General features: G+C 38.8%; 1 protein-coding gene across 1 annotated transcript; it reads left to right on the top strand.

The window, feature by feature from the left end:
* Positions 1-801: 801 nt before the first annotated feature.
* On the top strand, positions 802-1206 carry LOC145961781 (uncharacterized). Its single transcript, XM_083082239.1, has one exon. The coding sequence runs from the start codon at positions 802-804 to the stop codon at positions 1204-1206; it is 405 nt and encodes a 134-aa protein (XP_082938365.1).
* The last annotated feature ends 17697 nt before the right edge of the window (positions 1207-18903 follow it).

The following is an 18903-nucleotide window of genomic DNA, read 5'->3' as shown; positions in this document are numbered from 1 at the left end:
GGTTCAATTGGACACAGTGCATTTGAACACAATAATTTTGGACGCAGAAGAAAATTCATTTGGACACTATTCAGTTGAACACATAAAAATGCACACCGTTCAGTTGCACACCGCTCAGTTGCACACCGCTAAGTTGCACACTTTTCAGTTGCACACCGTTCAGTTACACACCGTTCAGTTGCACACCGCTCAGTTGCACACCGTTAAGTTGCACACTGTTTGCTTGGATATGTTACAAAGGCGAACGGTTTACTTGAAAAAATTAGAAATGTGATTTTATTAATGTGATTAGATTTTTGCTGCATATTTAATTTTTTAGAATTTTATTGCATAAATCTTCGCCTTACTAAATACTTGATGAGTCTACATTATACTAAAAATGATAGATACTGAAAAGATTAGCGAGGCCCTTACGTAAGGTAGAGTGTATTATGAATCGCTAATGAGAGCGTCCTACCTTGCGTATAGGTTTTGTTAATCTTTTCGGTATTTTTAGTATATATATTTGCTTTTATAATAGATGTTAGCTTTATGAAAGATGGGGGAGGGGCTCTGCCCTGTACTCCCTATCCGCCAGCACTCATACTACAAACATATAAATATTTACAATCATGAAACGCAATAAAATAGCTGATTATATTTTTTCAACTGAGCGCTGTGCAACTGAGCGGTGTGCAACTGAACGGTGTCCAAATGAATTTTCTTCTGTATTCAAAAGCTACTGTGTCCAAAATGATTGTGTCCAAATGCACTGTGTCCAATTGTACTGTGTCCAAGTGAAGGCCACTCTAAGGGGCACCCATGTGCTCCAAAGATTTGATGATCAGCCGAGGCAGTACACCCGTGCTGCTTGGCCTGCAGCGAAGGCTGGCGATCAGGATCACACGGGGGTATAGGACCACCTCCTACGAGGCGGCCCTAGCGGTGTGTGTCGGGGTCCATTCCATGGGACCTGCTGGCGGAAATGTACGCTCTCTATACGAGTGGCGTACCGTTCTCCGCCAATGGGGTGTTGTCCCAACACCGCAAGTGGCAGAAGTTGCAAGGCACCAGGCCCGGCAGCTAGCAATATTAAAATGGAAGGCGAGACTGGCTAATGCCGGCCTCCGAGTCGGGGCCATCCGCCCGGTCTTGAAGGACTGGGTGGATCGGCGGCATGGTGGAGTATCTCTTAGTACAGGTGCTCACCGGGCATGGCTCCTTTAGTGAGTACCTGCACGAGAAGGCAAAGTACGAAATAAAAACAAAATGTTACCATTGTGCGAAGGTGAGGGATACGTTCAGAATATCCTAGAGATATGTCCTGGGATGTGCAGCGCCGTGTTCTCGGACAAATCGTCGGTGATGATCTCTCGCTCCCGGCCGCAGTCAAGGCCCAGGTTGGGAGCGAGAATGCCTGGGGCGCCATGGTCTTCTTCTGCGAGGACGTAATCTCGCGAAAGGAGGTCACGTCATGGTGGTGCGTGAGGACAAACTGTTTTCCGCTCCCATCCGCAGCAGGAAGGAAAGCGCTAGGAGTATGTCCGGTTACACTAATGTCTCCTGCAGGGGAATTTACGCTCGCACTTCTTCCAGTGGCGAGTCGAGAAGAATTAAATAACTCTCGGTTAGGGACTGCGAGTGACATTCTGCTTCAGACGTTCTCATACATACTGTCCAACCCGGAGGAGCGACGAGATAGCGCGGCCGCGTCTAGTCGCCATACTTGTTCAGGAAATGGGGTGGTTTAATACCCCAACAAGGGACAGGGAATACTCTATTTACACATGAGAGGGATCTTGCGTGCTTCGCGGCCGAATGCGCAAGCGATTCCGTGGACCATAATCATGCGCGATAGAGGCAAACATGGAGTTATAGCGGAGAGTCGAGAGGACTTTCGTAGTCCTGCATAAACCCCGCTATACTCTAGGACATTTCCCCATGTAAAAGAAAGATCAATTTACTAGAACTGTTCAGGTTCTGGTGCATTGATATTAGACGTGAACTTAGACGTGATTGGATGCTACGATCTCCCTAATTTTAGAATATTATGAGTCGAAAGCATTTAACTGACATTATTGGAACAGTATCGAGTATTCTGTTACGTCCAAGGGACTTCACGACTCTTTTCTTTCCCATAATTGGCGCACACGTGCATGACTTCCAAAAAATCGTTAATGTCAGTTAAATTGGAATAGGATTCTCAGTAAGTGCTCCAAATACGACAGCCAGATATTAACAGGCTATAAAATCATAAAGAGTAGCATCCGGTCACAGTCAAGGCGCCAGCCAGTCACCTGAATTTGATATTTTCCTATCACTTGAAAACTCATAAAATCTAAAGAAGCTATAGAAAATAAAAGAAACTATTCATGAAAACGCGAGTGACCGGATGTCGCGACGCGACACACGTACCCATCTTAATTTCAAGGGGGTAGTAAAAGTCATCCCTTGTCTTTAGCAGACGCATCCTGCAAGACATAAATTACTACCACCTCCGATACTGAGAATCTTAAGTCTCCCCGTTTTGGAAGATGCTCTCCTATTCGCGAACGAATGTAATAAAATTCCGATTTGTTACATTTGTTCTAAACGCTCATAAGAGGGGGCAGGGAAGAGACGATGGAAATCTAATGAGAGTTTCTATTCGTTAACTTCCCTAGCTCCTCACTCTAGAAGAGGGTCCAAAAACGATATATAAGCGCGAACTTCGAACAAATCAGCATTCTCAAGTATTTTTCATTCTTAAGTCTTGATTAATCAGTTATTCAGTTAATCGGCTATTCATTCAGCATCTCAGCATTCTTTGCATTACTAAATTACTATTCTCGAAAATCTCGGGATTAATTGTATTAAAAAAAACAGTCAGTAACTCCATCGAGTCTGTGCGTGTTTGCTAAATAACAGTGCAAGTATCCTGTCATTCTCGACGACAAGAGGCCCAGCAACAGACACCACCAGCTAGCGCTAACCGCAATCGCGTTCTCTGAAACAAATAGTAAGTCTTTTCTTTTATTTACGCACTTCCTCCGTTTTCTTCTCTTTACTTATTATAGTCGCTTCCCTAGTGGAACCCGCTTCGAAAAAATCCACTGAAGCCAAAGCAAAGCGACTCCGATACCGTCGCAATCGCCGAACCCGCAGACTACTGGCTCGGGCTGTGGCTGACCCTTCTTTTACATTAGATTTAAACGAAATAAATACGAATCTTCCTATCACTCGAATCTTCTTGAGTAACATCGAAGAAGATACGCGAGACTCCTCATATTTGTCCCCTCAAATCTCTCCTCCCAATTACTCCCCGTATCTGTCTCCTGGAACCCTTGCTCCTAGCTACTCTCCCGTGTACGACACGGAACCCGACCATCCGCCCGAATTTCCGCCATTGTCGTCCTTTCCTTCTTCACCCCACGAACCAGCTCCCGATTCTCATCTCTTCTCCTCCCGCTCTTCGACCCCCTATTTTCTCCTGGATCGATCTTAGCGATCGAACTGTCGCAACAATTCTCTCCTTAACCTACCCTGAATACACAGATCCCATTTCTCCAGGTTATTTCACCTTGGGACCTGGCTCCATACACATTCCCAGCCTTAAGGCTTTTTTCCGCACCGCTCCTCCCGATATTTCTATCCCCTGTTTCACCCCCTTTTACCGATAAGCCCATAGCCTTCCCCATAGAATACTTCCGGGAAAGGTATCCTCCTGATTTTGATTAGATCCTCTTCGTCTCGCATACACACACACACTCACGTGTACATACACATACTCATTTAATATTGATACAGAATCATGTACTAGACCGTATCGATTTATGATAAAAATTTTTATATAACCTTTCTTTATAATGTATAATAAATTCATTTAAATTTATTCTTCCGCGTTCAACTTAATCGATCCATCATCTCTCCCACGCTCCTGAATCGCGATTGGTCCCGTCCCGGGTAAAAAGGATTAAATTCCTTTACCAAAAAGAGGACCGTCGAGTGGTCATTTGGACCAGAAATAGCGTAAGATCGACCCTTGCGGTCGTTGACCTATCGTTGGATCTCCCGCAGGCTCGCTCGACCCGAGACATCTGCCCTTAAAGCACCTGTTCTCGGGACACAAGTGTCCTTCCTTCGGCCCATCATTCCTCGGGCCTGGACGTACAATACTGTTGCGATTTTATTGACGTTTATAATTCCTAAAGACTCCTTGCGCGTGTGCCTGTGTCATGGGAAAGCAAAGAATCGTGTCCCCTGGTCGTAACACATTTACATGATTATCTATCTATTTTATTTCCGTAATAATTACGAATCGTAATATCTCCCTCCTCACCTTTGCCCCTATCTCTCTCTTTATCTCGATCTCACCCATTTAATCTTACAGTTTATTACCTTAAAGAAAATACGTACATAAAGAAATAAATTAAAGAAGTTAGATTACACATAAATATGTATGTTTATTTTAGTAATTAAGTAAAAGGCAATATATATAATCAAGGTTAAGAAGAACAATATGATAAATTACATTTGTCTACATCATTTAAGAACAACATGATAAATTACATTTGTCTACATCGACTATATTTGTCGCATTTTTGTTCTCACTAACGATTTAATCGAATACTTGATTACATTTTACCATTATATTCTTATATTACGTGTTCGTCCCGCATTTTTCCATTTTTCGTTAAAAACGGCATACATTGGTGTTTGGCAATATATCCGCTTCGTATTGTTTTGATCTTTTCCGATTAAATCGAAGAGAAGCATTCTCTTCCTCGACTTAACCGCAGCATACCTTCTTGGTCTTGACTTGTTCATCTGTCGCAGTCTTCTTCGATTTTCGTATTCCGATATGCGTCTCCAGCTGTGACTGACCATCGCAGCGTACTGAAGAGATCTGCTGTCTAACATCGCCATTATGATTTTTGATATTTCCGGTGGCAGTGCATATATGAAATCAATTTTACTTTCGTCGCATACGCCGAAAGTAAAATCGAAGCTTAACATCTTTTTTAACAGTTTGCCCAATGTTTTCATATTTTCTCTATCTTTAGCTAATTCTCCAAACATGCTTGCTTTATATACACTTCGAAAGTGGTTTTTCAGTGCGAGTAAGTTTTCCGCCACGGAGCCTTCTAACGGCACGGATGCGCATTAATTGAACAAGCGTATATTAAGTGCGCGCGTACATCATTTATAACGTGATAAAAAATTTCCATTTTACATAACAAAAAATCTAACTAAAAATATTTAAAAACAGATACGAGATCGATACAATTAGGAACAAGTGCAATAAAGTATGTACTATTTATTTGTAAATGAAACTGTATGAGAATTAAGATTTCTTTAATTTCTAGTACATTTCTGATATAGTATAAAAAAGGTTCTACGTAAAATAAAATCGCATAAATACGAGTAGTCTTTAGATCCAATTTATGAAAACTTGGCGTGTCTGGGTCGTTTATTTCACAAACAAAACATATCTAGAGAAAAAATGTAAAACTTTAGGCATTATGAAATTGAATGTTTAGTTGATTATGTTTGATTATGACGTAAAAATAGTTACCAGAAGGGAGGCAATTTAGAAAGCATAAGGAAAAGTGACCAAAAATAACTTGACCCACTCTATTTAGTTGTTGATTTCAGCGTTGAATTCAGCAGCAATCGAGCGAGGCTTGGCAAACAGCTCTGTGGGCTGTTGTAAAGACTGGGCGATGCGGCGAAGATGGGGCCACTGCAGGAGAATAGATTTCACCCCGTTCCGCGTCACACTTAAATTAAAGTGGCAGTCGAGCCAAAATCGCGAAGACGAGAATAATCGAACATATCTTGACAACGTATCGATAATAATAGTGTTGTGCCCCGCGAAAAATTTTCGTTTCTGTTTTTCGGTTTACGATTTGCGTAAAATTTCGAAAGAATCCAACAAATAGAAACTCCCCCATTAGAATTTCTATTCAGTCTTTTCTACCTCACCTTGTGGATATTTAGGAAAGATGTAACAAATCAGAATTTTATTAGATTCGTCCGCAAAAAGAAGAAAGCGTCTTCCAAAAGGGTGACAGGATTCTCAGTATTGATGGCCATTTGTTCTAATAATCCATCCCTTTTATTAAGTGCTCGACAAATTTGTTAAAAACAATGAGTTGACTTTTTTTTACCACCCTCTTGTGCCTGCGATAAACTGTATGTCGCGACGATCAGGCATCGATACATCCAGTCACCTTCCGGAGAGCGCCCGTCTTCTTGATACATGTTACAGTTCTTTAGATTCTGTGAAGTTGATTCCGTGATGGTTAGGTATCAATTTACTATAACCGTTCAGGCTCTGGTGCATTGATATTATAAGTGAACTTAGACGTGACTGGATGCTACGATCTCCCTAATTTTAGAATATTATGAGTCGAAAGTATATAGCTGACATTATTGGAACACTACCGAGTATACTGTTGCGATTTTATTGACGCTAATAATTCCTAAAGACTCCTTGCGCGTGTGCCTGTGTCATGGGAAAGCAAAGAATCGTGTCTCCTGGTCGTAACACATTTACATGATTATCAATCTATTTTATTTCCGTAATAATTACAAATCGTAATATCTCCTTCCTCACCTCTGCCCCTATCTCTCTCTTTATTTCGATCTCACCCATTTAATCTTACAGTATATTACCTTAAAGAAAATACATACATAGAGAAATAAATTAAAGAAGTTAGATTACACATAAATATGTATGCTTATTTTAGTAATTAAGTAAAAGGCAATATATATAATCAAGGTTAAGAAGAACATTATGATAAATTACATGTGTCTACATCATTTAAGAACAACATGATAAATTACATGTGTCTACATCGACTATATTTGTCACATTTTTGTTCTCACGAACGATTTAATCGAATACTTGATTACATTTTACCATTATATTCTTATTTTACGTGTTCGTCCCGCATTTTTCCATTTTCCGTTGGAAGCGGCATACATTGGTGTTTGGCAATATATCCGCTCCGTATTGTTTTGATTTTTTCCGATTAAATCGAAGAGAAGCATTCTCTTCCTCGACTTAACCGCAGCATACCTTCTTGGTCTTGACTTGTTCATCTGTCGCAGTCTTCTTCGATTTTCGTATTCCGATATGCGTCTCCAGCTGCGACTGACCATCGCAGCGTACTGAAGAGATCTGCTGTCTAACATCGCCATTATGATGTTTGATATTTCCGGTGGCAGTGCATATATGAAATCAATTTTACTTTCGTAGCATACGCCGAAAGTAAAATCGAAGCTTAACATCTTTTTTAACAGTTTCCCCAATGTTTTCTCTATCTTTAGCTAATTCTCCAAACATGCTTGCTTTATATACACTTCAAAAGTGGTTTTTCAGTGCGAGTAAGTTTTCCGCCACGGAGCCTTCTAGCGGCGAGATATATTTGTTTGTGAAATATACCGAACCCAGACACGTCAAGTTTTCATAAATTCGACCTAAAACTGTTTAACTGTGATTTAAACTTAACGTAGAATTTTTTTATACTATATCAATAATGTATTAGAAATTAATGGAATCCTAATTCTCGTTCAAATTCAATTATAAATTAATAATATATAATTTATTGTACTTGTGGCTAATTGTATCTGTTGAACTTTGATTGTATTTAACTGTGGAAAGGTGAGCCTTCGTAGAGAACTTATTTCAGATTGTAGTTTCATTTATTGTACAAAGAATAATTGAACTTAGATGAGACAAGTTAGTGAGAGAGTAAAAAGTAAGTGCTACAAACCGCACAAAAAAAACTTCTGCCTAGTGCCAACTTAAAATAATTATAGAGAGAAAAATATCTAAATGAGACACATAGAGAACATAACTAAAAGAAACTAAATTAAACTCTTTTCTTAACACTCCTATTTTTAATTTAATTTTTTGTTAAAATCTTTTTAATTGTGCCAATAGACAATGACTTGCAGTTTGAGCTGAATTTTTGACGTGACAATGGTTTTGTCACGTTTTTCAGAAAGTCTGCTAACTGTTTATCAGAAGGTACATATACTGTTTTAATTTCTCCTCTTGCTGCAAGCTCACGAATGTAATGATATTTTACATCTATATGTTTTGTGAATTTATGATGCTCCGTATTTTCCACAAGATTCAAGGCACTTCGATTGTCTATCAATAGCTTCGTAGGTGACATTATTATTCCTCGAGTCTCCTTGAGAAATGTTCTCCGCCACATGGTTTCTTGTGCTGCGTTGGATGCGGCGATGTATTCGGCTTCGGTTGTTGAGCGTGCCACACACTTTTGTTTTTGTGAGCACCACGTTACAGGTGCGTTTGCGAACATACTCACATATCTTGATGTAGATTTCCGTGTTTCGACATCTTCTGCAAAGTCTGCGTTGCTGTACATTTTTAGTTCGTCAGAGTTCTTGCTGTATCGACATCTTGAGTTCCTTGCAGGTATCTTAAGATTCTTTTAACGGCTATCCAATGAGTTTTTCGTGGATTGTTCAAGAATCTGCTGACTTGACCTACTGCATATATGATGTCTGGATGTGACATAATTGCTGCAAACATTAAATTGCCCACTGCTTCACGATAAAGAGTTTTGCTCTTTCCAACCTCTTCGTCTTCTTGACTTTGCGTTGCTTGTTAGATATGTATTTGGATCTGCTGGAACTGAAATCGCTCTGCAGTTGTCCATATTAAATCTCTTCAGAATTCTGGATATGTAGCTTCTTTGACTGTAAATGTTGTTTTCTCCTTTCGATTCCATTTTATTTCCAATCCGACGAAATATTGGAGTTCTCTGATTTTTATTTCCACCATGGATCCGAGTTCATTTAGTGGCTTCTGGATTACCTTTCCTTCTTCAGACATGATGAGTCCATCGTCCACATATAAAACGAGATGAACAACAACATTATCATATATTGTCTTGTAGACGCTTCTATCTGATTCGAGTTGTTTGAAATTAAATTTGTTGAGAAAACTTCTGAATTTTTCGTTCCAACATCGTGGAGCTTGTTTCAGCCCATATAGGCTCTTTTTCAGTCTGCATACTAGATTTGGATTATTGCTACTGAATCCTTCTGGCTGTCTCATAAACACTTCTTCCTTCAGATCACCATACAAAAAAGATGCCTTTACATCGAATTGCTTTATTTTCCATTCGTTGATTGTTGCAAGAGCTAGTAAAATGCGTACTGAGTCGTATCTGACTACTGGCGAGAAGGTTTCTCCGTAGTCAATACGTTTCCTTTGCAGAAAGCCTTTTACGCACAGCCGAGCCTTGTAGCGTTCAATAGATCCATCGATGTTCCTCCTGACTCGATATATCCACTTGTATTCCTATAGCTTGCCTGTTTTCTGGTAGTTCTTCTAGAGTCCATGTATTATTTGCTCTGAGTGACTCTATCTTCTCTGTCATTGCTTGTTTCCATTTTTCGGCATTATCACCAACTATTGCTTCTTCGAATGTTTGTGGTTCATCTATAGTTACTGCTGAACATGCTATGTAGCATTCTTCATCATAACGGGATGGTCTACGTAGTTTGCTCCTGTCACGTAATCTTCGTTTCTGCGTTATTTGAATGTCTTCGTTGTCTTGTCCGGCTACTGCATCCTCGAACACTTCATTCTCTGGTTCATCCTCTTGTTCTAATTCTTCGTTTTCTGGCTCTGCTCTTTTGTTATTGAAATATACAGAGAAGGTGTTATCGATTTTCTTGTTGTTGTCTTCCTCACTGTGTACACTTTCATTGAAGCTGACATCACGTGTAATAGTGATTTTTTCGGTAGTTGTATCTAGTACGTGATAGTTTGTGCTGTCGTTTTCATATTCAACTAGGACCATTTTCTTCGCCTTACTGCTAAACTTAGTTCGAAATTATTTCGGGATGTGTACATAAACATCGGCGCCAAACTTGCGTCAATGTCTGAGATCTACTGCTTTTCTTGTCCATAGCTCATAGGGAATCTTCTTGTCCAGACTGCGCGGTTTCCGATTCAGAATGTATACACTAGTGTTGATTGCTTCAGCCCAATTTTCTGGTTGAAGATTTGCTGTGATCAACATTGTTCTGGCATTTTCCACAATTGACCGATTTTCTCTCTCGATCCTTCCATTCTGTTCGGCTGTATAGGGAGCACTGAACTCATGTATTATGCCGTTGTCCTTGAAGAACTGTCGAAATTGTTCATTGCTGAATTCGAGACCATTGTCGCTATGCACCTTCTTTATTTTGTTTGTTGTTTGTGTTTCCACTAGCTTTTTATATTCGGCAAACTTTGCGAATGCATCGCTCTTATGCTTGATGAAGTACACTGACCGATATGATATACTGTCATTTTTGAGAAGTAAGAAATAATTTGAATCACCTGTTGATAGATGTTTCATCTTCCCACATAAATCCATGTACACGTACTCACCTAGCTTCAATGCTCTCTCTTGGGTCTTCTTCTGAAATGGTTTTCGATGTAGTTTTCCATATTGACAGTTTTCACAAAACAGTGTGTCGGGACTGTTTATTTTGAGACCTGGTATAAGTCCATTGTCGGCCATGCTCTTCAGTGAATGAAAGTTAATATGTCCCATTCTTTCATGCCACAACAGGGCTCCTACTGGCATGTGATGTCAGCTTCTTCTTGAGTTGTCTCCATCTTGAACAGCATCCTGAAGCACTCATTTTTTTGCTTTATACCAGTGGCTATCAATCTTGAACCACGAACCTCTAATTTATCAACATCAAACGTTACCTTTAAATTCTTACTTGTCATTGCACCGATTGATAGTAAATTTTTCTTTAATCCTGAAATAAATAGCACATTCTCGAGAGTTCTTGGCTCCCACTTACCGTCAACCCATGCATGTAAGCAAATAGAACTATAGCCTTCTACCTTCAGAACTGAGAATTATCTCCTATTTGGACTGTACACTCGTTTATGCTTTTCTTTATTTCAGTAAACCACTCTTCTCGATGCGACATATGCTTTGAAGCGGCACTGTCAGCCAACCAATCGTATTCATTGTTTGTGTCTAATAAATTCTTTGTTTCAATACATAGAGCTCGATGGTTCTTTTCTTCACTTAATTTCTTTTTCTTCACTTTCCTTTTACTTCGCTATTCTTAATCGACAATCCGATTTGTAATGTCCCTTTTTCTTGCAATAGAAGCACTCAATATTCCGTTTATCCTTTTGTGATTCATTCTTCTTCGGTTTTGACGAACTTGCTTGCTTGTTTTTAATTTTAATTGCTGCAAATGCTGTTGCCATATCCTCCGATTGTGTTAGTTTTTGTTCTTTTTTCAACAATCGTGCTGTCAAATTATCGAACGTCTGGTTGGTTTCATCGTAAGAATTCTAGGCTGTCACGAATGCATTGTATTTAGGTGGTAATCCTCCTAGTAATTTTGCCATCTTGTCGACGTCTTTTACCGGCTCACCAACATCTGACAGCGCTTGCGCTATCTCTTCAACTTTACTTACATGCTGCGCGATTGAATCAGTGTCTGTCATCTTGTAATTGAAAAACCTTTGTTTCAGCGTTAGACTGATGGCAGAGAACGAGATGTTAGCGCTTACGTCTGTCGTAGTCATAGACGTAAAATAAGGCAGAGAAAAATATATATGCTACTTACGTATACGTTTTTCTCTGTCTTACTTTATGTCCATGACTACGACAGACGTAAGCGCTAACATCTCGTTCTCTGCCATCAGTCTTACCTTGTTCACTGCCGATCTTTGCTCGTGAGCTGCCTTCAGCCGAGTCCACATTTCCGGGTCTGTCTGACATGTAACTACTATCTGGAGCTGTTCATACTCCATTCCCAATAAGACAAGCAACATTGCTTTTATATTTAAGGAATCCCATGCTGCTCTCGCCGCAACGTCCGTTTCTGCTGGACGTGCTGTGACGCCGTTCATTAGATCAAACATGCCTGTTTCGGCTCTAAAGATAATTTCCATTTGGTACTTCCATAGCTGAAAGTTCTTACCATCGAACTTCTTGAGATGAAACTGCTGTAAGATGCAAGAACACTTCGAACAAAATGTACATACACATTTTTATAAAATATATTTTTTATATAGTTTTTTATGTGTCTAAAGAGATAAATGAAGATTTGTATTTGATGTAAAAAATAATATTTATTCGGAAATTCTATTATATCAATCATCAAATAGAAAATATGCCAATATATGATTGGACTGAATTTTTTGTGCCTAATACTTTTCGCGTGAATTTATATACATTACTTTTCCCTTAGCAAACTCGCCGTTACTGTCGGTCTTAAAATGCAATCTCAAGCTAAAGCTAAAATAGTACAATTATAAATTAAATTTTATGTGATTGCTGTTCTAGCTTCAGCTTGAAATGCGTTTTAAGACCGATAATAACAGCGGATAGTTTGCTAAAGGAAAAATGTACATAAATTCACGCGAAAAATATTAGACACAAAAAATTCAATCCGATCGTATACTGACACATTTCTAAAGTAATATTACATATATATTTTAGTGCAATATTGTTACAACGTTGCGTATTAATATTTCTGAAAGAGGACATTTTACAGTTGCTGCAACCTTGTTGTAATCTTGCAGCAACATTTTATAACGTTTATGCAACGTTGCAATATTGCGATAAAACATTGTTTCTGCAATCTTGTTGTGCTGTATGGGTGAAACTATGATTATGGTTGCTAAAAAATAATCAAAACAAAAGTGACATCATACTACCTCTCTACCTCGCTAACATGATATATGAAGTATTGATAATATGAGAAAGCAACAAATTATCAAATTTAATAGGCACCCGTGTCTTACATATTATAGATTTGTTCACCCTATTATCTATATAATCTTACTGTTATTATTCATCAATATATACTATTTAATCGCATATATAATTTTAACTATATTTTAACTATAATTTAAACATATATATACACATACAGGGTGATTCAAAATAACCCTATTGTCCGTGAAATGACACATTCTTGAGTCAATTCTAAGGCGATTTTTCCTTTGGCAAAATTTCGTCCGACGCTTAGTTTTTGAATTATTAAAGGAAGTAATTAACTTATAACAGGTCGGATACAAGAGGCAGGCAAGGGTGGCGCGATTCACCATCAGACGCGGGTGCTTACGCGGGGCGCCTGCTGCGATCATCTGATCGCTACATACACACACATGCGAATACATACATTCTCATTCTCTCTCTCTCTCTCTCTCTCTCTGCCTCTCTCTCTTTCTCTCTCTTCCTCCCTCACTCTCTCTCTCTCTCATTTGCTTACTCACTTGAAGTTATTATTACTCTTACTTAAATTATTATTTACTTTTTATTATTATACATTTTCACTTTAATTATTATTTTTTTATATTGGTTTCTTTTTTACGGGAGAAGGGAAAATGCATTTTATGCATACTCACAGGCCGGTCCGGTGAGTTATGTATATGGGACTCGAGTACCAAGTCGAATTACCAACTCGATACTCCCTACCCACTAAAAACCTCTCTCTTTCGCGAATTTTCTCTAACACTGTTTATTTGACATCTCGAAGTCTGTTTTCACACAACACCAAAGAATAGTTATTATTACCTTGTTCGATGCATTACTGTAATTTCTTGAGAAATGAATTTTCCGACAAATCGTACTTTCACTCAAATTGAACGTAGATATCACGTTCTAAGGGACAGAGATTCACTCTAAATAATTAATCGAAAGTTCTTTTTTGTTTTATAAACTGTATTCTTTTATAAACTTCAACATACGTAATCACATTCATTCACTCACTGAGATGAAAAATTTACTAATGACTCTATCACAAATCACTATCAATCACTGTCGAATAATCACTGTTGGCAATTAAAAACCACTCGAGTAAAGAAACACACGCGCACATACGTTATTACACGACGCAACGACGCGACAACGCGACGATATTTACCCGGCGACAGCAAATAGTTTTTGGTTATGGTAAGTTACGGTAGGTTAAGGTACTAACAGCGCTGTCGAACGTGAACATGTGTTTGATTGAAAAATTAAGGGGGGAGAGTCATGTAAACGTACGTTTTTTAAGATTTTTTTATAAAGAAATGGAAAAGTTTATTGAATTAACATAAATCATATCTCAAAATATACGATGTAAAGTATATCGACAAATTTTTTTAGACTAAAATATTTCAAAATGGCGGCGCCACAGCTGCTGGAAGTCGGCACCTCAGATTTGCGCCGTGCAGCCTACAGGTCTCAAATCTCAACTAAAATCAAAAAATCAAATTTTTATCGTTAAAATACATTAATACGCTTTGCATGACGGAGAGAAAAAAAAAATTAATTAATTAAAAATTCAGGACCATTTTGAAAAAAAAAATCACTTATTTTTGTATAAACAATCGGTAAAAAACAAATATAACAGTACTTATTTTGTTTTTTACCGATTGTTTATACAAAAATAAGTGATTTTTTTTTTCAAAATGGTCCTGAATTTTTAATTTTTTTTTTTTTCTCTCCGTCATGCAAAGCGTATTAATGTATTTTAACGATAAAAATTTGATTTTTTGATTTTAGTTGAGATTTGAGACCTGTAGGCTGCACGGCGCAAATCTGAGGTGCCGACTTCCAGCAGCTGTGGCGCCGCCATTTTGAAATATTTTAGTCTAAAAAAATTTGTCGATATACTTTACATCGTATATTTTGAGATATGCTTTATGTTAATTCAATAAACTTTTCCATTTCTTTATAAAAAAATCTTAAAGAAACGTACGTTTACATGACTCTCCCCCCTTAAGCCTACGGCACACGGTACAATTTTTCGTACTGGATTTGATAAGATTTAGTAAAATATTAGAAATGCTGCATTCTGATTGGTGCATTTTTAGTATTTTACTAAATCTTATCAAATCCAGTACGAAAAATCGTACTGTGTGCCGTCGGCTTAATTTTTCAATCAAACACATGTTCACGTTCGACAGCGCTGTTAGTACCTTAACCTACCGTAACTTACCGTAACCAAAAACTATTTGCTGTCGCCGGGTAAATATCGTCGCGTTGTCGCGTCGTTGCGTCGTGTAATAATGTATGTGCGCGTGTGTTTCTTTACTCGAGTGGTTTTTAATTGCCAACAGTGATTATTCGACAGTGATTGATAGTGATTTGTGATAGAGTCATTAGTAAATTTTTCATCTCAGTGAGTGAATGAATGTGATTACGTATGTTGAAGTTTATAAAAGAATACAGTTTATAAAACAAAAAAGAACTTTCGATTAATTATTTAGAGTGAATCTCTGTCCCTTAGAACGTGATATCTACGTTCAATTTGAGTGAAAGTACGATTTGTCCGAAAATTCATTTCTCAAGAAATTACAGCAATGCATCGAACAAGGTAATAATAACTATTCTTTGGTGTTGTGTGAAAACAGACTTCGGGATGTCAAATAAACAGTGTTAGAGAAAATTCGTGAAAGAGAAGGGTTTTTAGTTGGTAGGAAGTATCGAGTTGGTAATTCAACTTGGTACTCGAGTCCCACATAACTCACCGGACAGGCCTGTGAGTATGCATAAAATGCATTTTCCCCTCTCCCGTAAAAAAAAACAATATAAAAAAATAATAATAATTAAAGTGAAAATGTATAATAATAAAAAGTAAATAATAATTTAAGTAAGAGTAATATTAACTTCAAGTGAGTAAGCAAATGAGAGAGAGAGAGAGTGAGGGAGGAAGAGAGAGAAAGAGAGAGAGGCAGAGAGAGAGAGAGAGAGAATGAGAATGTATGTATTCGCATGTGTGTGTATGTAGCGATCAGATGATCGCAGCAGGCGCCCCGCGTAAGCACCCGCGTCTGACGGTGAATCGCGCCACCCTTGCCTGCCTCCTGTATCCGACCTGATATAAGTTAATTACTTCCTTTAATAATTCAAAAACTAAGCGTCGGACGAAATTTTGCCAAAGGAAAAATCGCCTTAGAATTGACTCAAGAATGTGTCATTTCACGGACAATAGGGTTATTTTGAATCACCCTATATGTATATATGCAAGTATAACATTCACAAAAAGCGGGCGCCCGTTAGTCTTGTTGCATTACTGCTTTCTGCCACGAGAGGCTAGAAAGTAGGGCTGTTACTTTTGACAACTTCAAAGATTCGAAAGAATTCGAAGTTTCGAAGTTTGAGGTGTTTTCGAAGCTTCGAAGCTTCGAATTTTGAAATTAACTTCGAAGCTTCGAAGCTTCGAAATTACACTTATGCAAATGCGAATTTATACAGGGCGATCCCGAAAAACCTTCCGTCTGTAAAATGACGTATTCCTGACACCATCCTAAGACAATTTTTCCTTTACCAAAATTTGATTTGAAGCGTAGTTTTTGAATTATGAGCAAAAATAGTAAATCACGCGTCGGGTACGGAAGGCAGGCAGGAGCGGCGCGGCGTGCCGCGAGCGCGGGCGCAGCTGACCGCCCGACGGGTGATTACCACCGCATGAGTCGCTAACTATTTTATCTTACAACATAAATTTATGCTTTAAATAAAATTTTGGTAAAGAAGAAAATGTCTTAGAATTACGTCAGAAATACGTGTTCCTTAAAATAACGTTATTTTAATAATGAAAAGTTGTTCTGGATCGCCGGCCGTCCGACGTTGCAATCAGCTGATTGCTACACGCGATGTGTGTATGGCGGAGTGTGTGCGTAAGAGAGAGAGAGAGAGAGAGAGAGAGAGGGAGAGAGAGAAAGATTGAGAGAGGGAGAGAGGGAGGGTAGGAGGGACAGACATTCATACACACGCACGCACTTTTTTTCTCGCTCTCTTTCACGCAACACTCATACACTCTCTCATTCAGTCTCTCACTCACACTCTCTCGGTCACTCACTCACTCACTCACCTGCTTACTCACTTGCTCACTCACCTTGTAGCAGCGTAGCGAATCTTCATGCTATGTATTGTTGTTATCTGCTGCACGGTTATGATTGCTAGAGATGCGCGACACATCGAAATTTTTTCGATTATTAGTCTCACACTCGATTGACACAATACAGATTACGCGATAACGAGTTTACTGTTTATTCACTCACTATCGATTTATCGATACCAAAAATTACTTTCAAAGAAACGCGAATGCAAACAGCACATAACTCGACGCGAAGCGACGGACCGCGGAGACTGCGCGACCACAAGAGTTATGTTGCCAGAAACGCGACACGCGACATCTAACAAACGACTTGCGCGTGGCGCGTGATTGACGCGAGATAAAACGAACGATCGGCTAAAACCTTCGCATTGCGAATGCGGTAGAAAACATGAAACGTATAATGACATACTTAAAAAATTAATTATTTATTATAAATAACTATTTCTAATTATAATAAATAATTATTATTTTAAAAAGCATGTGTTATACGTTATTACGTTTTCGAAATTATTGCATTCACGATGCGAAGATTTAAGTCAATCGCAAGAATAATGTAATTAAAATTACATTTGGAAAAATTTATTTTTATTCTGCTCACAATGAAATGTTCCAACGTGAAAACGTATTGGTCGCTCTGAAAAGAGCGGATTGACTAAAAAAAATTTTAAAGCAGATGCTCAAAATGCCCGCCATCCATCCTAATGCAAGCTCTCATGCGTTGATTGCATCATCGATCGTGCGTCTAATTTATACGATCTTCGCTGGGGGTCTATGCCCCTCCTCGCCTCTCGCGACCAATCACTAATTAGCGTCCGCGACATTCGCGATTGGTCGCGGAAGGCGAGGAGGGGCATAGACCCCCAGCAAAGATCGTATAAATTAGACGCACGATCGATGATGCAATCAATAAGCCTGCGATTATCAGCGATTATCAATAAGCGCGAAGAAGATATGGCAGCGTACACAAGTCAAGAATATTATGACATGCTGATGGCACTTGGCGAGTGTCACGGGCAACAAAACCCTGCTGCAAGAAGATACGCCGAATTATATCCAAACCAAAGACATCCATCGGGTTACGTCATACTTGAAGCAGCTCAAAGACTGTATGATACTGGCAGTGTCCTGCCGAACAAACACGACGCTGGGAGAAATCGCGATGTTAGAAATGTACGGAACACGGAGAGAGTCATACGTACTTTCGAGGATAATCCCGAAACAAGTATTCGGGTAGTTGCTCGAGAACATGATTTATCCTATACAACCGTACAAAGAATATTAAAAGAAGAAAAGTTGCACGCGTTTCATTATACACGCGTGCAGCATTTACGACCAGTAGATTACCCTGCAAGACGAACGTTTTGCGAAAATTTTCTGCGAAACGTCGATCGAGATCCCAGATATTCCTCTCGTGTGATATTCAGCGATGAATCGCTATTCACACAAGAAGGAATTTTTAATGTGCATAATATGCACTTTTGGAGCGAAGAAAATCCCAGAGTCACGCGATTTCGAAATTTTCAAACTCGTTGGAAGATTAATGTATGGGCTGGAATAATGGGCACTGAAATACTTGGTGCAGTTATTCTTCCAGATATTTTAACTGGAAGAACCTACGTCGATTTATTAACAGAAAATCTACCACATTTCTTAGAAGATGTGCCATTATTTGAAAGAAACGATATTATCTTCCAACAAGACGGTGCTGGGCCACACAACGCCAGGATCGTTACGAATTACTTAAACGAGAATTTTCCCGGACGCTGGATGGGTCGGTACGGCTCGATACGTTGGCCCGCAAGATCTCCGGATCTCAATCCTCTAGATTTTTTCTTATGGGGATACTGCAAGGAAGTAATTTATAAAACGCTTCCCGAAGATATTGAAGATCTGGAGACAAGATTACGATTCGCTATTTGGAATATTGACGAAGAAATAATGGAAAACGTCGAAAGAAACTTATTAAAACGCATGAGAGCTTGCATTAGGATGGATGGCGGGCATTTTGAGCATCTGCTTTAAAATTTTTTTTAGTCAATC

This window comes from Camponotus vicinus, unplaced genomic scaffold (assembly GCF_025532165.1).
Source record: "Camponotus vicinus isolate PSW18456_S1 unplaced genomic scaffold, iyCamVici1.0 SCAF_11, whole genome shotgun sequence".
Classification (NCBI taxonomy): Eukaryota; Metazoa; Arthropoda; class Insecta; order Hymenoptera; family Formicidae; genus Camponotus; species Camponotus vicinus.
The sequence above is the reverse complement of the archived record's forward strand: the minus strand, read 5'-3'. Positions and strand labels throughout refer to the sequence as shown.